Genomic DNA, 23,940 nt, shown 5'->3' with positions numbered 1-23,940 from the left:
GCTTGCTTTTCTGAATTATTCATGAGCCCCTTCATTAAATATTCACGTGTGAAAAAGCCGGCGCCATCAGCTACCCACAATCCTCTCCTCTGGGTAAGATGTGTGTAGGAAGCACAGGGAGGCCCGTGTGATAGTTTCTGATAGACAACATAGTGGCTGCTTTAGGATGCTTTCTTTTAGATTTATTTGCTCTGTAAGACCACCTGTTCTTTGGTCATGCCTTTATTTTTCCTCACTCCACCTTGTCTCCCCCTCCTCCTCCTTCTCCTCCTCCTCCTCCTCCTCCTCCTCATCTTCCTCCTCCTCTGCCCTCCCCTCCTTTCTAATCGATCGATTTGTATTGTTTGGGCAGCTGAGCCCCCCCCCCCCCCAGCCTGAGGTGAGAGAGATGAAAGTGGTGAGAAAGACAGAAATAACTAGACAGAAGAAAGAGGTGAGAAAGACCAAAATAGGAGAGCGGCAGGGGCAGACCTTGCCATGAGCGGGATGTTGGAGAACACGGGGCCCAAGGGTGAAGAGATGGAGAGACAGGAGAGGTGATTGGTGGGGGGTAAAGAGCACCTCAGCAGCAACAATAGGGGGTAAATCCAGTAGAACGCGATGAATGAAACGTTCATTGGAACTGAGGGAGATCAGGCTCACGGAGTCATTTCTTAAGGTGGCAGCTTGGAATTGAAAAGTTGTCTCGGTTTCACCAACATCTTGTTTTATCGTCTGTCCTCGTTCAACACTTGTCAAATTGCTTCACCGTTTGTTTAGTTGTGGGTGAAAGATGAAGTCATCCAATGAGGAGTGGTGCATATTCACAACAGCATGCTGTGACGTTATTGAAGGCTTGAGGAGACTGAGATGATGTATCTTCATGTTCCAACCACCTGCCAGACTTTTGTACTGAACGATTTTTATTTTTATTTAGTTTATGACTTTCTTAATAACTGCGACCTAGCTAGCACTAATGCTCACGCTAGCAGCGAGAAACAAACATCTTGTTGCCTGTTTGATGGTCTATAGGCCTACAATGCTAGCTAGTACTAATGCTAACAGACGTAGCTAGAAACAATCTTGTTGCCAGTTTGATGGTCTATAGGCCTACAATGCTAGCTAGCACTAATGCTAACAGAAGTAGCTAGAAACAAACATCTTGTTGCCTGATTAATGATCCAGGAATAAAAAAAGGCTTTCATTATCAAGTTCCATTGCCCACTGTTTACATTACAGCCTTTTAGTCACAGTCAGCGTGTCTTGTATAAAACTAAGTCAAACTCATCATATACAGTTGAAGACATTCCTTCTCTTGATTTTATCATCTGGAATTATATAAAACGGATATTCCATTCTGAAGGTGCACTGGGGTTTTCAATGCCAAAGAGCATTTAAGCGTTTTTTTCTCCTGGAAGTGCGGAACGCTTTTTAATTTTCCACAGCCGAAACCACTGCAGCGTGCAGTGCACACGTAGCTGCACACGTGCTAACAAACACATGCATCTCATATTAAATGCAATATTAAACAGCTGCAGCACAAATTGCATATTAAAACTGCCGGTTTCACATGACTACGTTGACAATTGAGCCTGTGCATGTTTTATTAATGGGTGGATGCATTTGGTTGCGGGGCGAGCAGGGGGGAAAGGATTCGTTTGGAATTCGAATCAAACGAGGAGATTCGATTGCACGATTGTTTAGCAGGCGTACATGAATACATGCGACTACCCGATGCATTTTCACCGCAGCAGCTGACACACCTGCACATGGTGAGACAGGTGTTGGCAAGCTTTTGGCAAACAGATGAACGTACACATGCAGTCTCTCACCTTACCTCCTATCATTACCCGTGACATTCCATGATGATTGCCATTAAAGTCTCTCATGTTGTTGGAATAGTCAGCGTCGTCATCCTCAGCGTGGTTTTCAGTGTAAAATAATATGTGATATGGTTGATCTTTTTTTTATTGCAATTTAAAAGTTGTTGCAATCAATTAGCAATAGCCTTCCTGAGACAAATCTACCTAAATTACAAAAAGATAGCTTTGTGCCAGGTTTCAAGATATATTTCTTCTCACAGGGATTTCTTCAGTAGAAAGTAGTTCCGGTGAAGACTAACGAGGTCTTGATGATGGCACCACAAATGCATGCGTATGTTAAAATTATTGGGGTGGCGGCAGAAATCACTGAGACTTTCGAAATCCCACAATACATTTTTTTTGCACGCTTGTCAAGAGACTGATGTTCTGTTTGGAGAAAGAACTCGGTTCAGAGGAAAACAATGGCATGTGCAACAATCAAGGCCGACACCATTATTGTGTCTTCCTTTACTGTTACCTTGTGCAAAGCTGTTGTCAGTTCATGAATGTGCCGGGAACCTGAAACAACAGCCAGGAGCATCGATCCAGGCCTGAACCCGAAGGCCTGCGACGGGAGGGGGGCGCTTGGTTGGTTGAATAATGTCCTGTTTTGTGCAGGGTCAAGTACGGTGAAACATGCGGCGTTGCCCCCTCTCCTGGGACACTGCGAGCCCCGAGGCTCTGATGTAGGATCAGTCTTTCCCATCTATACTGTGACCTCGGCCCCTTTGCGAGCAAACATGCAAACTGACCCCCGAGCGGGGGGGCCGTGGGCCAAGTCCCACCCACGCCGTTCACTTACCCTGCTGTATGTGTGCATAGTGAACACTTTTTTTCTCCTTTCTCCCAATGACCCAGATACTCATATTCTTCCCCCAGAGAGCAGCCTCTCTCAGTCTAAGAGAGGCTCATTATTTTACTGGAGTGCCCTCCCCTCTTTTCTCCCGCCGAGGAGGGAGGAAGTGGGGCAACCTGGTAGACGTGCGGCACAGGGGTGCATTCAAGCCCACTCCGGTTCCACAGGGAGGCATCCTGGGTCCACGCAATTAACGCAGCGTAAAATAGAGTCAGCAAATTTCCAACAAATTATGGGGCTGGTTCATTATTGCCAGGCTATCCCCATGCGGAATGGCAGCCTTCTGAATTTGGCCAACTCATTTCGCTGTAAATCACCTAACCGACCACGCTTTTATTAAGTCGCCACAATGAGGCATGTATGATATTCTAACAGTCGGCAGTTTATATACTCCGAATCAGGAATTGTAGTTAGTGGGCAGTCAGGCTGAAAACTGCCCTGCATTAAAAAAACAAAAAAACATCATGCATTGGTTATTACAGGTAGCGGTTAGACGATGTCCAACTCCTTTTTAAGCCTGAGATGCTCACGTTTTATGCACATGGCACTAATATTAAATAATACATATGGCATTATTATTATTATAAAGAAAGAAAACATTTATAAAATGTTTGTTTTTACATGTATTACTTTTTTATTTTAATATTGTTTTTCAATAGCACTTTCTCCTTTATTTCTCCACAAAAATAACAGTTGTGTTATGTTTCCTTATATTTGATAACAACAATAGGGGGAATTTCTTTGTGAGCTAATTGTCTTCAAAATGATATTTAGAAAAAGGGGAAATAAATGCTGTATTTCACCATTTAGCTTAAATATAGTGACGCTGGATGGCTGTGAAGATAAAAACGAATAGTTAAACTATTCCATCTAAAGTGTTTAAAGGACGAATGAGTGTGTTAGAAGAACAGCCGAGTGATTTTATTCTAAAGAGCATGAACACCGGAGACGTGTGCGTCCTCACGTCGGCTGCTGCCAGTATACCGGTTAGAGAGAGGAGACCTAACAGTTAAAGATCAGCTGCAGCGTTGCGCGCCACGCCTCCCCGGCTCGGCACCTGGCTCTCCAACAGTCCGTCAGTCGCGCTGTTGCGGAGCGGATTCTTCTTCAGACAGGACCGGGCGGAGGAGAAGCAGCAGCAGCAGCAGCAGGAGAAGAAGGAGGAGGGAAAAAAAGCGAATGGGGGAGAGGAGGAGGAGAATGTGACAACTGCTGGATGCGGACAGAGAGTGCGTGCGGCTGGCTACAACTGCCTTTGGGGAGGCCTCGGCTTCTTGCACCTGTCCCTCTCAGTCTCCGCGGCCAGGCGCAGTTTGGGGCGAAAGAGCGACGCTCCTTTTTATTTATCAGCGCAGGGCGCACAGAGGCGGAGGCGCGCACACACACACACACACACACACACACACACACACACACACACGGTACTGTACGCGCACACATTTCACAGGCTGGCAACATGACTTCATCCTACAATCTGGATTTTCTGCCCGATATGATGGTGGAGAGCCGCCTGCTTGTTCCCGGAGACAGAATGTGAGTTCTTTTCTTTTCCATCTCGGTTGTTGTATTCTTTATTTATTTCTTTCTGTTGCTGTGTGAGAGCTCCACTGTCCTGAAAGGCAGCTGTCCGATGTGGAAACGTTCCTCCCGCTGCCTGGGAGCGGAATCTGGCTCACAATTAAACGTGACTGTATCTCTGTGTTATTGTGTTAGTTATGGCTTGTTGTTTATTAACATCCGTCGATAAATTGTGTGGGAGAAGGGGGGTCGCAGGAGCGCCCCGGGGGGGCTGTTATCAGCTATAGACAGGATGGTGATGAATGAACGCCATTATGGGCGAATTAACGTCAGTCGCGCCGTGAATCAACGTTCTTTATGAGTGCGTTCATCTGCGTCGCCAAAATATGTTGTAGCCGGTCGGTGGCGACTCTTCCCGGGCATCGGCTCCCCCAGCTCGCTCCGGTGGGAAGACGAGGCGTGGAAGTTGCGTCCGTTTGGCGGCTGCCGCCCATGATCCACTCCTCGCCGGGGTCTCGCCGGTTGGACGCGAGTGGGTGGGGGGGGTTCGGGACCGTGCAGGTTGTGGGAGTCCCACAAAGACCACAGAGTCGATCCTCTTTTTTTTGGAGGGGTTAAAAGAAAGAAAAGGAAGAAGATCCGGAGAGGTCTCAGTCACATGATGCTGCTCCACTAGGCGGGTTTGTGCGCCCTCGCCGCGTGTTATTCTCCACACTCCGGACACTTGGATGAGATGCAACACACAGGGCTTTCTGTTGAGAACACGCAGGAATGCGTGGATGACCGCTGTCCCATGCGTCGCAATTGGATTTGCTGTAATTTCGTTAAACTCTGGCATTTCTCGAGCAGGGACAAAGGGAGGTTTTCATCCCGACATCATGGTCATGCGTTTTTTTCCCTCCTCCACACAGTGCATGTCCCACTTCTGTCCTCCCAGCTCACAGCGCCTGGCTGCTGATGGATCATGTTCTTTTTATTTTCCTCCAGCAGAGAAAATAACACACTGCGCTGTAGTTCTTCCCTTCATCTACTTGTGAAGGTCTTTTTTGGGATGTAAGGCAGAACTTCTGGTGTAAAAGAATAGAGGGAACTTAATGAAGTGTGGATGTGTTTGTGAGTGTGGGAGGTTTTGTAAAAAAAAAAGAAGAAAATCAGACTCAGTCGACTCATAAAGCAGGATTTTAGGATCTATCACACCACTTTTAAAGTCAGGCAGCAGAGATGAACTTCCTATAAAATACTGTTTAAATTGTAAACTCACTATAAAGGATACAGAGAGAACAGATCACTTTGAGAATATCATGTTATAATAATCTCACATCACTACTGCAGGCACAGTATGATGGTAATACATCATAATAATCATATTAAAAAAATCATGTCATCACTTTAAAGCACCACATGCATGCTCTCCTAAAAACGTTCATGCAACCAAACTGCATATTGAATTACGTTTCCAGGGAAACGTACTGCGTCGTGACATCACAAATTCATTTTAGAGTCCACAGAAGTCCTGGTACGGAGAAGGTCTGGGTCAAAACCCACGGGACTTTCACCCAGGAGACCGATGTTAGTGTCCAGTGTAAATCACGTAGTTCTGTTGCCTAAACATCACCAATACTTTGGATGAGGTTGGGTTTCCTTTCGTAGTCATTTCAGGCGAAATCCTGATATATTTTTTTTACTAAACCTAACCAAAAGATTTTTTGACCTAAAGGTAACTTTGTAGTGTTGTAGCATGTTTTGTTTGATGTTTGAAACTCTTTTAAACTGAACTTGGTCCTGAAAGAAACCACTGGAAACGTATTGAGGTTGCGTTTAGTCGTATTGATTGTGTAGGACAGCCAGCAGTCCAGTCCAGTTCCTTATACATGAGAATGATTATTTTCATGTTTCAATGAGGAAAGTAGTAGCAGGTAGTTTTTTTTTTTGGCACCACCTCAAACTGCGAGGTTCCACGTGAGCTGACACAGGAAAATCCTTAAATAGCCCTGCAAGACGACATAGTGCACTACGTGCATGATTGATGACGGGGTTCAACGGCTGTCACGTTGAAGATGATGTCACGGCACCTTCATGCAGCGTCGCGACCGCCAGAAGTGAGTCGAGCAGAGCCGGACCACTCAGTGGAAACACGACATGTGTCACAAAAGGGTTGCAAGATTAATCTGAGGCATGATTAATGGGACAGGAAGACACTCAGAAGGTCTTCAACATTTGATTCTGACTTGTTAAATATAGATTTTTCACTTTCCGGCCTCAAATTATACAAACGGCACAATTGTAGAAGAGAGAAGGTTGTGGAAATATAATAGACAAGCAGTCGTAAAAACATGGCTCTAGATCTCTGTAGCATTATGATTATAGAAGTAAATGATAGGAGATTAAAAACAGCAACAAGTGTTTCATATATGAATCACGGAATCTCTCATCTTCCCGTTTCCGCCATGAAACGAGGCCAGGCCACGCTCTTCGCCCCGCCGAGTCGCCCTCCATTGACTCGCCACGCTCTCTATTACCCTGATGCTACAGTGATGAGACGGCTTTCTCATTAATCAGTGTCATCGGCCCTGACGGCGTGGGCCCCGCGTACAACCAGCGGGGGCGGACGAGGAAGTCATCATACTCCCAGCCACCCCTCTCCCTCGCTCTCTGTCTCTCTCTCCCCCCAGAGTGACGGATGTATGAATAATGTGCCTCGCCGCCATGAGACAGGCCTCTCTGCGCCCCCTTACCCGCCGGCGAGGAGGCGGACAGGTTGAACCAGGTACTTGGCTTATGGAGATGACACTTTGTGTTTACATGAACACGCCTCTTGAGCCCGGACACTCAGCTCGCCAAAGACTCTGTCGTGATCTATGATTTTGCTGTTAGTGTCTCAGTGTTTAAGGCATTATTCTCCAGTAGCAGCGTAAAGAAATACATTTATTCTTTCACTGGAATTGGCTGCATTCCCTTTTTTGGGGGGGGGGCTTCCTGTCACGACTCCCCCGTCGGCTCCGACAGACGGCAGCAGACTTGACAAATATTAGCCGAAAACACATGAGAACTAAGTGGAAGTTACTGTGTAATCTGCCTCCAGGCGGGCCAATCAGGGCTGGGGAACATGGAAGTGAGAGATTCAGCAAAAGTGGAGCGAGACCTCTTGCCCTTAATGTCCCCCTTTATCTCCCAGTCTGAAGCCTGGACTCGGGTGGCTCTCTGGGAAATATGTGACCCCCTCACCTCCCTGGCCACTGTGTTGAATCTGGTCTGGTAGGAAACTACAAGGCTGAGGGTCTATCACACTTCCAGGCTGCAGGACGGACACTGTTTAGTGGTTTCTTCAAAGTGCACGCAGCAAATGGAGCCAACCTGAACAAGTCCACAGTGTGCAGACTCGCAACGGTGCTTTAAACATGCCACATTCTTGCCAAGTGTGTACACAACCCGGCAGCTCCTCTCCGAGGGGAAGCGTACATCCGACCGCTGGTCGTCTTCCCCCTCCCGATGCCCCTCCTGAGCCCCAGAAGACGTAAATCACGCACCCAACAGCTGAAAGAGTACGGTGACGGTGTTCTCGTGAGAAATATACACGAGTGTCGGGTTGTTTGGATGAAGGGTGGGATGGACGGAGCGCAGAGCTTTGGAGGGAGGAGTGAAAGAAGGCTCGTCTGCGTAGCGTTAGCTTTGATTCATTTTATTGATATGTTAACGTCTTAAAACAATGCCACAAAAAGGCCGTTTCCTGCACGTTACTCTGAATGTATAATTGGATACGTTGCTGTGTGAATTAGCAGGCAGATGTGACCATCGCACGGCTCGCAACAATCAGATGTTCCCTGCAGTATTTCAGCAAAACGAACAGTCAAGAGTGTCGCATGAGTGTTTCCAATCAGAACCTGAAATAATGTTTTCATAATGGACCCTGGTCAGACTGAAACAGCCCTCAGCCTCAACAGCCACTCTTTTGGGGAGATTGCAAAACTTAAATGCATGTTTGGAACTTTCTTTCCCTTGATTTTGTCTTCTCAGGCAAACTTTAGTCCACCACAGACCGTCTCCCAACAAAAACCGTCATTATGTTAGTGGGAGTCCGTCTCATGCAGACACTAAAGGGTGCTGTCGCACGGCGGATGGCGCCGACTATCTGAGAAGTTGGAAGTGAGAATACTTCCCCTTCGTCTTTCTGCTTTTAGAAACATTTCTTCATGACGACAAACAAAAGTATCTGTACTTTTTTTTTCATGAGAGCCAATGTGGTAATAACACAGATCAACTCAATTATGTAGAATATAGACACGACTTTATGGCTTTTTTATGGTCAGTAAAACTGAAACATGAGACTAGTCCTAGAAGTGAAACAGAAGATGAGGAGAGGGGGTGGGAGCTGGGTGAGAATTGGCATGGGTGGACTGGGGGGGGGGGGGGGGGGGGGGAGAGAGAGAGAGAGGGAGGGGGAGTGATGGTTTGACAGCATTGGACTCCCTGGACAGACAGCCGGTCCGATTTGAAATGTGTCTTATCTGATGTGGAGATTAAAAAGAGAGGTGGCGGCATTTTTTATCTTCCTCCCAAGCAACAGAGAGAGAGGCATTTTCATTCACCATTATGAGGGTGACACACACACACACACACACACACACACAGGAGGAGAAACATCAGCAGCAGAAGAAGCCCTCCGTCATTTCTGTTATGACTGTTTTTGTTCATAATGTTATTATTTAGGCCAGAAACACGTACAGTATGTGTGATATACGACGTGATGGAGTCGTCTTCACGCATCGGCGGCCGCGGCGTTGCTTATGTTGCTTTATGTTGCTCTCTCTCAACGCGTGTGTGCGTTGTCATAATGATTAATGCCTTTGCTCCGCCGGGGGCTCAGGAGCAGTTGTCTGTGGCTGACACCGCTGTGTGTAGGTGGCGATGTATCACGACCATGTGTGTGTGTGAGCATGTATGTTTATGTAGCCTATACATGACTGGGTCAGCCAGCATATTAATATTGTGGTGTTGGGAAAGTCACCACCTTTGAAAGTCCCTGTTGAGAGTAAGGGTGCAGGGATTTAGGATGTTTATCAACATTAAGACACTCACAATAAGTCGCAACAATCACTTTTCATATCTTCCCATCAGCAGAAAACTGTGAAAAAGTCTTGCCAGACTTGCTTCCGGATGACCTTTCCTGACCTTAACCATTCCACGAGAGTTTGGGGAAGTTACCGTCTGGACGTGGCCCTTTTTAAATTTTAATTTCCAGAAATTCAACAGGAAATTTGCACCTTTGACTAATAATAATCCATCATAACAGACTTAACTTTTGAGGGCGTGGCCATAAAGTATAGAGCCGTTTCTAAACAATGATGATGGAAGTGTAAGTGCGGAGTTAGAAATTTGGCAATAGGTAACCAGAGGTTGGTGAATATTATTTTTTATGTCACTTTCTATTTATTCTTGTCACTCGCTTACTAGTTATCTATACCAAACATATCATTTCACTCCAAAAACCTCAATAAGGTTGTTCCAGCTCCCAGGAGGGAGAGACCTGAAAACCTCCTCCTTGTCGTGGGATGGATCGTGTGTCACGTCCGGTAAATACAAAATCTTTGTTAGAAATGTCAAACAGCGAGTACTGATGAAGTGTTTACCTCTCCGGTCTGATCTGGTTTTCGTGAGGACGTGGCGTCTCTCTCTTTGTGGCCGATTTCCCCGCCATCATCGCGGCTGGTGTTGAATGAGTCTTCGTCCGGCTTGAACATTAGATTTAATTTCCAATCAGTGAATGTCACTCCCGTCGTGTTCAGTGCTCACAATCAACTATTCATTTTCACATTTGAATACCTGTTATTTAGAATATTCACAACAGCGGCTGTAGCTGGTGGATGCTAATGTAATACGTGTGAAGTAAGTCCCAGATGCCAGGAGGAACTTGGATCTGCCGTTACATCAAGTAGCGCACCAGCAGAGGGTTGTGTCGATTGAGGGCCATAGAACCTTTTTTTTTTTTGTGGATCCAGGGTTGTTTCTGAATATGAATCCTTCTAAATCTCCACTAGCTGATGATGTGCCAGCCATTCTAAACCTTAGCACTAGCGTTCAAGGCTAGCTTTTTGTGTCCGTCCCCCCCCCCCCACGAGATTCCTGTCTTTGTCTCCTTTCTTTGACTCCTCACCATGTTACTCGCTCCTCTACCTCCCGCGATTATTGTTTCTTCATCGCATTTTTTTTTTCCACTTTAGTTTCCAGCCATTTGCTTATTCAAGTCAAGTCCACATTCTCACATACGCACACATAAATGGAGCTGTGCAAAGAGGAGTGTTTTGTGTGCGATTGTACGTGTGAGTAAAACAGTGTGTGTGTGTGTGTGTGTGTGTGTGTGTGTGTGAGAGAGAGAGAGTCTTCTGTTTTCTGAGAGGAGTATTTCATCACTTGGCCTTGAAACGAATAAAGCATGCACACTGCTGCATACACACGTCGCCACCCACACAAATACGCAGAATACACACCATGTGACACACACACGTAGTCTCCACCTTGTTCACATCTTGTCCCTGGGCCGTGGTGACGGGCAGAAAGAAATATCTGAATCCTGCGGGAACACACCGATGATGTCCCGTCCTCTGGCCGTTCACATGGATCTCCTCTCCCGGTCTTTCTCCGTCCCTCCCTCTCTTCCCCTCTCATTCTCAACAGTCAGCCATTGCATTCCTACCGTGCAGTGGCATTACTCTGCCTTGCCAGAGGGAGAGCTTACCTCATGCATGTCTCAGTAGATCCCCCCCCCACCTCCTCCATCCCTCCATTTATCCCTCTTTGGCCTGTATCTTCCTCTCCGTTTCTCTCCGCGCTCTCACTCTCTCCCTCTTCCCTCCATTCAAGCGTGCTAAATGCTTTACCTCTGTCAACTCTCGAGTCTGAGAGGAGCTCATTATTGTGGAGAAGGAGAGGAATTTGGGATTAGGAGCAACATTCACGGACCGAGGCTCTTGTTCGGCTAAGAGAGCCATCAGAATTACAGGGAGGGTTGGACTTACCTGCGTTGGGTTGTGGTACTACTCGCTAATCACCCGGGGCCGGGGGTTTTGCCCTGATCTTTTTCAGCGATTGCTTCCTGGAAAACGTACAACACTTGGGTGATAGACAGTTAATTATCAGTGATTCTTTATTGCCTTTCGTCAATGCGAGCGACAATTCCTCCTAAAGGTACATTATCTTTGAGATCCAAGTGATTATATGAAGACTTTACAGTGAGTTTGATTTTATTATGGAAAACATTTAGCCATCAGTGGTTTCTTTGTGCATATTTTTGGATTTTGGGATTCAAAAACTAAAATGCCATTTAGCAGAAAATGTAACTGGAAGAAACAAGCAAAAAGTTGTGCTTGTATAATATTGGCATTATGGGGTCAGACGTTGACAGTTGCCTGATGTAAACGCATGTTAAAAATCCTGGGAAAAGGGCTCCAGGTAAATACTTGCAGTCAACCCTACACAGTTGCTAGCTTTGCACGGCAGCTGGGCCGCGTGAGCACCGGCCGGGTGACATTAGACAGCAGAGGAACTTGAAGGCTCCGATCACATGATAGCCAAAGGTCACGGAAAGGTCAGCGCCAACTGCTGTCAGCGTGCGCAACAGCTCCTGCAGAACAAATCATACCCTGGCTTTCCATTCCAGACACCTCAGCAGCTGTTTTTTTTTGCTTTTTAAAGAGATAATCCCCCGTGTCATTATTCTCTGAGTTTGTTTCAATTGGTAATTGGTTATTTTCTGTGGCATCTTTCAATTGTCAAACAGACAGTGAAGTCTATTTTTATGGAGGGATTTGTGGTTGATTAGGTTCAACTAGCTGGCACTCATTTCTGTGTCAGCACAAGCACATGCTAATGCTACTATTCAATCAGAATTAATCATTATTGTTAACAAGGGATCTTACGATATCAGAAATGTAAAAGTCGTACCAATAGCAGTTCATACATGTTCTTCAACATGTACTCCTTTATTACAATTTGCATATTGTTTTTTGCAAACATTTAATTTGAACACATCATGATAACGTCATCATTTACCATTAGTTCTTTCCTGATTAAATCTGAACGCAGCATAATGTAACTCAATGTGACCTCCGTCAACGTTAGCTCCGTTATTTCACAGGCCTCGGCTGCCCATTGGCTCACGTTAACTAGCTCTCCCGATGATTTAAACACAGATTTGTCCTTCAAAATGTAGCATAATCAAGGACATTTTGTCTCAGGGACGCCGTTAGCCTCTGAACCCTGATCCCACGTAGCTATGGAACCTTCATCAACTTTGGAACTGAAAGATCTTGATTCTTGTGATATCCCTTATTGTGAATCATATTACTTCCTGTGCACAACGGGACATTTGGCTGTAAAGCCATTCCAGACGGTTTGAAGACGAGTCGGATGGCAGGTTGAATCATCGCTGTGTGTGGCAAAAACTGTCATTTTCATGAAAAAATAATATGTCTTCAAATACCGGCAGGAGGAGTAGGGGGTAACTTCAATCAGTCGGTGTAGCGTTTGAAATGGAAACCTGCAGGCTCTTGGGGCTGAATGGCACTTGGTTACCTCTATGATAACTTATGGGAGGGAAGGAGATGTTGATGGGGTCAACGTGTCCATTAATGTGCCATTGCTTCCTTGTCTAACCTTTCAAAGTTGAATATAAACTTGCAGACTATATTTATCGCTGATAGAATTGGCAAATAAACTGTAACTGTATTGGCTTGTTTTTGTAAATCACATTTATAAAAAACAAAGCCTGCAGTGAAACATGTATTACTCTCCGTAGAGAGAACAATATTAAAGAACAATACAGTTTGGCAAACTATCAATTCCTTCTTTGCCTTAGCTGTGAGAAATTACAGTTAACTAGCCTCCAAAAACCTTTCTAATCCAACTAAGAATCACACCTCCAGCCATTCACAGGGGATTAATCTGAGTCTCCCACCCAAACCGTAGGGTGCCACCCAGCCATTGACAGAGCACAGACTGTACTTCCTGCCCATAAATCTCTCTGTCGAGTGTCTTCTGCTCAGTCTGACTCTCTTCATTCCCACCTGTTTTATATGGGCGCTGCAAAACATGCACACACACAAAAAAACCCACACATATCCATACACAGCTGCAGAGCTGTCAGGTCTAACCTTGACTCGCACAGAATGAATTGTAATGCAAAGGGGAGGGCGGGTGGGCACAAACAGGATGTCAGAGAGCTGCCGCTCGTCTCTGCCCGACCTACCTCTTTCTTCCCTGTGGAGTCCGAACTCAGCACAATCTCTCTGTTACAGGCATTTATTCTCTCACTGGACCACAATGGTAACCTTTCCTTTTTTTCCCTCTCTCTTCTCGCCAAACCGATCCCGGAGTACGAAAGCAAAAGACAGTTTTGGGGAGATTAGCACTTTGGTCGTATCGACACAGATTCCAAAATCATTTATCAGCAGTAGCTCTTGCAGCATTTGAATGACGTTGAATTTGAAGCTGCATCCGCTGCCAAGCTAAGTACACTCTTTATGCACAGAATGTAGGTTTTTTTTATGTAGGAGATGTTAATTTCAATACATTCTGAGAAGCTGGTACACAAATCCAGGTGCTTCTTCACCGGTTTAAGTGCGGGGTGACGGGAAATTGCTTACAACTAAAAGCAGTGGATGTGTTTGTGTTTGCTCACCTGAAATGTTCCCTTTATGTCTGACTCTGCAGGCAATCTATTTAAGTGAAAGGTTCTCTATACAGAATGCTTCCACACGGCTCTTAAGGTGGTGACAGCTGAGCCGGAGGCGAGCAGCTAACAGTGCTAACATCGTTAAGAGTGTCACCCTGGGGGGAACTGATGACACCGTGGGTCAGGACGGTGTTATCACCAGTAAATGCTGTATGAGCGCAGTGCAGAGTGGTGGCCATTTGCTAGCCAGTGGGTCACAACAGAGACACACCATGTAACCAGTTACATGAAGCTCAAATTGCAACACACACAGCGGGAGCTCTGAATCCTGTATACGTAACCTTTAAAGCGTCCATCTTTGGACAGTGTCGAAAACATACTCTATGCAGAAATGTTAGCATCAGCCTATAACAGATTGGTTGTGTTCCAGCATGGAGGACCAAATACAATCCGGCCCTTATGTAGCTTCCAGATTTGGACATTTTTTGTCGGCGTGGACTCGGTTCAAAGATGTTATGTGCCCAGATGTGGGTCAGAGTTGACTCATAAAATCTGTCCAAATCAACCCAAAGCATTCACCAGTGTTGCCATGTCATTCATCACGAGAGTGGGCTGCATGTGAAGTGATAGTATGGAACCTAGCATCACTCAAATCTATGATGATAAGACTACTGCAGGGTTAGAATGGACTGAACTATGGAAACACATAATGGCTATAGTCTAGAGACTATTCCTTAACATGTTTATTCCTTAGATAGCTTTCTCTACGGTGTTATATTCTCATGTACATGTGAAGACATTGAGCTTCACCAAGAACAATAACTACGCTCCCCTCGTGATGTTTCCCGAACCAAACTCCACTACATTAGAGTCATCGGGGCATACTGTTTTTCGATTTGGGGTCCACGACCTGAAAATATTTGCAAAGCCATATAGAGCAGCAACAAAGGGGCCTTCAGTGGGTGCCGAGCCTGCGGTAAACTCCCCAGCAGTGATAGATGTGAGTGTTCTAGATAGCGAAGTGATCGATGGGAGCATTGTTGGGAGGGGCGTTCAGAGTCGCTGTTATTGTGTTTCGGAAAGCTACGGGGAGATGGGGTGGCGGCGTGCAGAGGAGAGCTTGACGGGTTTATTGAGAAGCGTGATCTACTGCACCGCCCCGGGACTCTTAGATGTAGTTTGAGTGGGCAAGGGGGAAAGGGAATGGAGTTTCTCCCTTTTTTTTTCAGGGGAAGAGTTGGCCAATGCATGGAAGAAGAGGAAGTCTGCATCAGAGAGGGAGGAAATAGATGCGGAAGTGAGGATGGTGAAAAGGTGGGAATAAATGTGTAGGTTATCTGATGATGTTTATCTACTGTGTCCAGAGGGCTTGTGCAGTCATAACAGTGATCTAATCTGCACCTCTGGAGAGCACACACACACACACACACACTGCCTCTCAGTGCCCATGTCACCAATCATCCATTTAAACCGTCATCCATCTGCCCTTCATCCAATCCCTCCATTCAGTCCACATTTCCACTTTTTAATTCATCCCCTCCTTTATACCGCAGCATTCCCTCCATCCTTCCGTCCGTGCTTCCACGCCAACATCTCGCTGAAATCCAATTGGCCTCATCTAACTCCTCTCTCCTCTTCGCTCCTCTCCCCTTCCCCCCTCCCATTTACCTTCTGCTGCCGTAGGGTTCAATGGACTTTTTAAAGGCAGAAAACGATGCCAAGTATTTCAGATTGAAGCTGCTGACTTGTGGTATTTTTGTGCTGATATTCTATAGCTTTCAAATTGTCCAATTTCATAGCAAAAAAAATATCTATAATATCCGAGATTGTGCAGAGCCCCGCTGGTGATTGGCTGGAAGATTGGGGCTTTGGCGTGCAGGGTTGTAGATGATGTATTTTTTTCTAGATATTACCACTGGGGGGCACCAACGCTGCAGTGTTTCCCATTAGTTACCCATAATGAACCGGGAATATTACACCCAAATTGTTTATGATTCAATTGTTGACTAGATCTTGATGAACCCAAGATGGCTGCCAAGTCAGTCCTGTGATTGTTCGTCTGTAACTGAGGCTCAAGTTTGTTGTCATGTTTAAAGTGTTATATTTTATGGAATTTGGGCCCGAATGAAGTAGTCTTCCTTCAGTCTGGGATCGCCAACGGTCACATTTTTAGATTGTATTGGATTGTCAAGGAATTCCAAATCTGGATTGTTTGAGGCCTTGGGCTACCTGGAAGTCACCTTTTGGCCTGACCACCATTGCTTGCTAGCTACAACCTGGCTTCATCTGCTAGCACCAGCATGGCCTCCTCTACTACCTACAACCTGGCCTCCTCTGCTCTCTACTATCTGACCTCTGAAGAAATAAATTCTGTCGTCAACTTGCTTGCCTCTACTTGATTATGGAGACGTGTTGTACATGGGGGCTTCAATGTCTGCGACCGCTGGACATTGTGTATCACTGTGCCTCTCAAGATTTGTCACTGGATGTTAACATCTTACACACCACTGTACTCTGTACACTAGATCTGAGTGGCCTTCTTTATATGTATGCAGGCGGACACACTGGTGGAACTTTATTTATAAGACTGCCCTGTGGCCTTCTTGGCCAGGTCACCCTCGTGAAAGAGATCCTCAATCTCAATTGCATTTTTTTGTTGTTTTTTAACAAATTAAAGGTTCAATTAAAGATTAGAGCACCAAGTCATTTTGCTCTGAACATGCTACAGACTGATACATTTTACTTATATACAAAATTTTTGCTTCCTTAGAAATGTGTTATTATGTAGAAAATACATGACACCAAAAATAATTTTCTTGAGAAGGTTTGGAACCTTTTTTCAGAGTAAAATAAGTTGGAAATGAAAAGTCATCCTTTCATGAACGGCACCTGGCTGCCGCTTTTTAACTTTGAATAAAATGCCTCGTTTAGCTTGTTACTGGCAGACTGATATATATTGCACACTGAAGCCTCCCTCCGCTTTAAAGGCATGCATGCCTCGCATGTTCACTGGCATGTGAGTTGGCATCGCATGGACACATGTATGTACCCTATGTGCCTGGTGTACCGTATGCCACGTGCCAGGTGACACCGGGGAGGAGGGTGGGAGTGCGTGGGCGGGTGCATGTGATGTATGTAATTAGACCTTCCCTGCTGCCTGGGGGAATTGTGTGGGACACAAAGAGCTTTTAAAAAGTGTGTTTTTTATATTATCTCCTGCCTTGCATCCACCTCGGGGAGATTATACTGCATCTCCCATGTTTGGATGGCGGTTTAATCAGTCGAGCATGCAGAAACCAATACTGCCGCCTCCATTTACCTTATTTCTTCTACTCTCATGTATTCAGAACCGGCATGGCCAAACGCCGCTGGAGGATGGAGTTCAGCAATTTGTGACTTTTCTTTGTGCAAGTGTTTGTGCAGGTTTCAGCTGCATAGCGCTCAGTGTGTGCCCGTGCAGTTCGGTGCCCCCGGTGAATTGGCATCAGTGGGCATATCAGCCATTTGGCACAATTGACAGAGGTCGAAGAATCCCGGGGCGATAATGGCCTGCTAAAACCGACGCCCAGCTTCACACTTCCCCCCCGAACAGCCCAAGTCCCTTTTCAAAGAAGTGAGAAAACAGAGCGATCCTCCTCCTTCAAACGCCGGTGCTTAGGCGAGGGCACTGTAATTTGCCACTGAGAAGCCGAAACACGAGGTGTCTTTTGAGCCATTGATTCCCGTTGGCCTAAGCCTTTACAACGGCGAGAGGGGAACAAGAGGATGAAGAATACGAGGGCGAAGCCATTCCTGTAGATGAAACACAAACATCCGGTGCATTTTAGGGGCTTTGGCTTCATCTCTCATGCTTGTGTGTGCATGGATGTGTGCACTGAGCATGCCTGTGAGCATAGCTGCTCGTTCGTGCATGCCTGTAGCGCCTCGCTGTATTCTGTCATAACCCACCATAAGGGAGTGGGGAATGGCCTCTCAACCCCCTTTAGAAAGTAACGGAGGGAGGAGGATGCTGGGGTTTCATTCCTCCAAGATGCTGCTGATCAAACGGGTTTGATGGCTTTGGCAGAGGAAAACAAAAAGTACGGAAGACACCACTGGAAAGACATTAACACAAGCGGGAAAGAACCTTAAAGGAGCAGAGTGGCAATCTCAACTGTTTGGCTCATTTCCTTCGGCACAGATCTATTTTACAATGTCCCAGACCATTTCCCACTCGGGCTGCTCAGCTCCTGTGATCTCTCTGTATGTTTGGACGTGTTAGCGACCCCCCCCCCCCCCCCCCCCATCTGATCATCTGATGTGCAGTTCAAAGGTATGCCAGACTGCGGCAGCACTAAGATGTCACCCAGTGATGCATGCATTAGCACTTTAGCTAGTTTAGTTCAGCCCAAGTGCCGAGGCAGCAAGGCTATGAAGCCTCGCCACTTCAAATGTTTTATTCAGTTGCTCAAATATAGATGATTGCAAGGGAAAGGTTTGTATTTGGCTGGGAAAAGTGGATCCAAAGTGAGCTTCCCGTTTCCTGTTGCTTTTAGCTTTTTTTCATATTATAAGTTAGATTAAAGTGATTTATGTTTCGAAAATTCTGTGACTCTTGAACTTAAGGGAGCCTTAAAAAACCATTGGAGAGACTAAAATAATACATCGTCCTCTGGCTAGGAAGAGCACAGTTTTATTTGTCTCTTGACATTTTGAAGATATATTTTTTGGAGGTACAGTTCTCATCCGACCACAGCCAAAAGTCTCTCAAATATCTAATTTTGAACAATAGTCTTATTTTTTCTCCCTGCCAGGCACAGTGAAAACACAGGTATCAAAGCGGCTTCCTGATAAGAGTGCCAAACTTGTTTTTCAGCTAATCCCAGATTACCTAATCTTATTTGTTTTCACATATTATAGCTGCAGTTTGACGGAGTAATCTGTCAGTGGAATTGCTGATAGGGAGGTAGGGACATGGTGATCATGAAGCTGGGTGGTTGAGCAAATGTCGCCATGGTGGAGGGTTTGATATCCCCTCCTGGGCTGGAAACGTCTGAAGTTGCTGAAGTGTCAGGCTCCGCATAAATGCTTCATGCGCTGCAATTTTAAATCGATAAATATTAATCCTTTTAAATAAATATTGTTGTAGATCAAATGCCATTTAACCACAGGGCTATTCAGCTCAGCGCCTATTTGAACCAACTAGGGTTTTTATTCTTCTGAATGTGAAAGTGGACTCAAGTTGATACCTAAATCCAAAGATTTAAACATTAAGGCCACACAATTATACATGTATTCTGCATTTATACTTCAGAGGCAAACCTGGCCCTGGCAAAAAAAACACTATGAAAACGACCTAAAAATAAACTAAAATGAAATTGAAAAGTCAAAGTGAATTATTACTAATAATTCTAACCTTGGTGTGACGTGGGTCAGATGAACGGTTGCCCAGAAACCGAACGTGTACACATGATGCGTTTGCTTTCTAATGGTTGTAAGAAATAAAGACTTGCCCTGCTTTTATAGGAACACTGTTCTGTGATCTGTAGGCTTTAGCTACTATCTTTATCTTCTTAATCTGTTTTCACTGTGGAATCTGTTTGACATCCTGGATATATCCTATAAACACATCTTGTCAAGTCTTCTGTCTGCTTCTTTCTGAAATCAATTTTGTTTCATCCAAAAATAAGATAATAATTAAACAGGGAGAGCAGTTAGTGACATTGTGGGCTCTATGGAGTAGCAGTAACGCTTGGTGAAGGGTCAACTAAGCACCACAAAACAGTAAGCTAGATGCTAAATGTTGCACACGCTAGCCGCTAAATAAACTACAATCTGCAATTTACAACTACAGCAAGATGGGGGAAAGCAGGCGACCAAGGATTAACTAAAATAATGCGTCCAGAACACATTGTAGTGTTCATTCACCACCATCGGTATTAAGTAGCCGTTACAAAAATATACTGCTATATCTGTTGCTCTTCCCATAATGCAGCTGGTGGGCGCTCACAAGCTAAATGAGCTTCGTTGTCAGATGCCAAGGAGTGCTGAGCAAGCTGATTATTTGGTGTGTTGGCAGTGAGAGCGGGGGTTTGAAATGTCTCAACAATTCACCAAACCATTGCGCACGTTTACTTTTAGGAGATACTGTATGTTTTAATGACAATGTTCCAATAACGGTAGTGTCTCTTAGTACAACAGGAAAAACAGTTTATCAAGTAACCATTACAGACAGATTACACATGAATCACCATCTGGGGGATTTATCAACTATAAATCCAAGGCTATTTGATAAATGGCCAAGCCTTTGTATATATGCAGTGTGTGTGTGTGTGAGAGAGAGAGAGAGAGAGAGAGTGCACGGCCTCTGGGCACATTGTGATGCCGTTTTGGACGGCTGCCCTCATTCTGATGTCCCTATCGACTTCCTGGCCTACATGGCCAAGTACAGGCCTGTTTTCCACTGCAGGTCGATACAGACGCAGTGCTGAAGGGACAGCCCGAGGCTTACACACAAACACACTCACACACACACACACACACACACACATGCGCTTGCACTTAAACACTTACAAGCATGGAAACACAATAGCATCCCTACGGTTCAAGCAGTCCTCGTGTTGCTGGAAACAACAGCGGAGCAGGCGAGGATTTAATCCGTTCAGGAGGGTGTGTTGCCGCGTGTTCTGGCGGCTATAGCGAATAATAATGATCAGTATTTGTAATGGTGATCTATGCCAACGCAATATGTTATGGATGTATCAGCGTTTCATTTTTAAATTTTCATTAGAATTGCCTGTGAAGTAAATTTGAAAGGGAAATCTATTTGCCTGTGGGGATTGTACGTTTGGAGCTCGGTGCTTTGTAGGGACAGCAGGTTTAGACGACTTGGGCTCACAGCAGTTGGACAATAGACTCAAATAGTGACCCAGAGTCCTGGCAGAATGTTTTGAAACCTAAAAATGACGATCCCACACTATACAACTGCACAATTAAGTTTCGAGGGAATCGTGTTTTGTCGTCGATTCCATTTCCTTCTTGATGTTTCACAAATTAGTTTCAAACTAGTCGGCGTAGAGAGGTCGTTTGTGGGAGACGGCTTTTAAAAAACTTCTCAAACCACTCCTGCAGCACAATCCACCTCTCATTGTTGAGTCAGCTGAATTTACAATATCCAGCTTTTTATAACCCTTAATAACTGATCAGTATCCAAAAAGTTGGACTACTCACAACCGACATCGTCGATGGAGCAGAGGCCGAGATATCCAAACTTCAAATACCTAGTATGGAATCTGGTATCTAACGCAGGCTTTTCCATTCAAAATTGTAGTCTCCCAATCCAAGGTAACCCCGATGACGTCACTATGACATCACCAGAGTAAGATTTGAGATGGTTCCTCACAGAGTGAGATGGGAAAACTGAACGTGTAAAACTGGTGGAACACCCAGAGTAACTGGCAGCGATTACTTGAAACTCAAACGATATGTTTTATAAGTATATTAACTTCAGAACCATCGGCATTCACAGCCCGTTCTCTCAGCGCTGTGCAGCCCAGCTCGGGATGAATAAAACTCCGACTGATGGAGATTAACGCTCTGCTTGTTCTTCCTCTTTCCTCTTGTGTTCCTTTCCTCTCCGGGCTCTCTCCTCCCTCCTTCCTCTCTCTCTTCACCCTAACAGCTAGAGCAGTTATTACTACTACTTAAAGTACTGCACTTGCTGACAGGGAGGTTCGTGGTTGAGTGTGTGTGTGTGTGTGTGTGTGTGTGTGTGCTGCTTATGTGTGTCTGTGCTGTAAAACACTGGTCTGATGGCTCCCATGGGTATTTCAGAAGCTGCAGTCGCTTCTCTAAAGTTCAAGCAATTACATTTTCCAACCGGGTACCATTTACCAAACAGTCTCTGGTTGTGTGTGTGTGTGTGTGTGTGTGTGTGTGTGTGTGTGTGTGTGTGTGTGTGTGTGTGTGTTTGCTTATATGGGCATCTGTGTTTGTTTTTAACGTATGTGCCTTCCTGTTTAAATCATATACTGTACCTTATAGATTGTGAGCAGAGTACAGGAAACAGAGCTGCTGAATCTGTTGAATATTAAATATGCAAATACACAACGGCTGCGGTTTAGATCTACAGTCTGCTCACTTGCACTTTGTGTAGCTTGAAAAATGCAGGTTGGTTCAGATCTATTGTAGATTATAAGTGGGTGGACTGAAGAGTGGAATATATACTACTCCCAGGGAGAAGATTTATGATTTCTTTTTCATTATAAACTAATCTCGAAAATGTAAAAGGAAATAATAAAAAAACAATCACAAGTCATAGTTTTTTAAGTTAAGTGTTGCCGAGCAACCGTCTATAAAGTGTTTGTGATTTATTTACATGCTTATCTACTTTAGATGTTTTTTTTCGCACCACAAATAAAAGCATCAACCACTCACATTGTGTGGATCAGACATATTAAAATCTAAACAGTAGCCTACAGTAGCTCAAGCTGTACAACAATTTACCTCCGACAGACTGCCCGACGCTCCTCTGGGTCAACAGGATCCTGGTCCTCAAACCTTTTATTAAACTCATATTTGTATATATCACATATATATATATATATGTGTGTGTGCATTACTTGTCGGTATGGATAGTTTCAATGCAACATATTTGCAGGCGGACATGAGATACAAAATTTAATGCCACGATTATCCTGGCCAAAATAATTGCCATTCACGATATTATCTCCATCACTATTAATGATTCATAAGAAACCTCTCTGAATAAGATGATCATAAATCATGAGGTCTTCCTGCATAAATAAATGAAAGTATTTTTGTATCCTGTATTTTTAAAATCAGGTTCTATTTTTCACCTCTCTAACTCGATAACGAGCTAGACAGCTTTTTCGAGTCACTCGTGATGATATTAACAATAATTTTGATTATGAAAATCACCACAATCCACTTTTTGTAACTTTTTTTTATCCCGATCCGCAATGAAATCCTACATATTCTGAAAAGCTGGAAAATCTCATATCTCAGGAACTACAAAATATTTGGCATTTTTTGCTGGCGCTGAATGATTTTCAAGTCTATGAACTGGATCATTTGATGTATCAGTTATTTTATTGACTGAGGTCGATACCAAATACTACTAAAGGCCCTTCAGGGTTATACAATGAACATTGCTCACAGTGATGTGGATCTAAAACAGTGAATTCAGCTATAAAGTTTGATTTGAAATGCAGTAATACAGGACTGGGTCAGTGTATTGTGGTAGTCAGAGGGATGTGTTGGGCATACTGCAGTAGATGTGGACATGACTGGAATGTGTCTGAGCAGCAGGTTTTGCGTTGGACTGGTGTAGAATTACAGACTAGGATTGCACCAATATGTGCTGTGAAAGGCCAACACGGATAATTTTGGAGATGACAAAACCTAATATTTTAGTTTCATGTGTTCGCCAAAGATATCTGAGGAAAGCAAACAGCGTCTGAAAAGGAAGGTTATTCCCAACCCTGATTCTAGATGCAACAGACTGTTGTTGCATCTAGAATCAGACTGTTCTTAGCAAAAAGGCTCTGATAACTCCATTACAGTGGTGAGCACAATGGAGGATTTAGCAGCTAAAGAAACAGGAGGAGGAGACCAAAAACAGAGTTGAAAGAGAAAGTATATCAGACACACATTGGTACAGAAATTAATAAACAATTAATAACAACAATTCATTTTTGGCCCCACATGCCATCAGTATGGGAAAAACCACATGGAAATATGTTTAATGTGGGACGTTCATGCACAAATCGCCCTTAAAACAATGTAATATTAGCTAGGTTGCTGGATAAGAGTGTTATTTTACACTCATTATAAAGAAAAGGTCTATTGAAACATGAAACTAAGACAATACAATGTTATCATACATTTTAAACCTTTATGAAGAAATGAAAATACTTGGCTTTGAAAAGCACGTTGGCCTCTCCCTCTATCACAACAAGAGACCGCATCGCTACGTGTGAATAAGCTAAAAGGAAGGCTAGGGCTAATGATAGGGACGAGGAGTGTACTAGCTGCTAGCCTTGGAGTTGTTGGAATTT

General features: G+C 44.5%; 1 protein-coding gene across 8 annotated transcripts in view; it reads left to right on the top strand.

Moving 5' to 3' along the window:
* The window catches only part of celf2 (cugbp, Elav-like family member 2), a 203,720-nt gene that overhangs the window by 64,104 nt on the left and 115,676 nt on the right, over nt 1-23,940 (top strand). For 5 of the 8 annotated variants that reach the window (XM_084039200.1, XM_084039198.1, XM_084039199.1 and 2 more), the window contains exon 1: nt 4,081-4,230. The exons of the other annotated variants lie outside the window; for them this stretch is intronic. In XM_084039200.1, the coding sequence (XP_083895326.1) occupies nt 4,154-4,230 (77 nt within the window). In that variant the 5' untranslated portion in view covers nt 4,081-4,153. Of the gene's footprint in view, nt 1-4,080; nt 4,231-23,940 lie in introns of those variants that run through there. 8 annotated transcript variants of the gene reach the window in all.

Source organism: Eutrigla gurnardus, assembly GCF_963514095.1.
Source record: "Eutrigla gurnardus genome assembly, chromosome: 21".
NCBI lineage: Eukaryota > Metazoa > Chordata > Actinopteri > Perciformes > Triglidae > Eutrigla > Eutrigla gurnardus.
The sequence above is the reverse complement of the archived record's forward strand: the minus strand, read 5'-3'. Positions and strand labels throughout refer to the sequence as shown.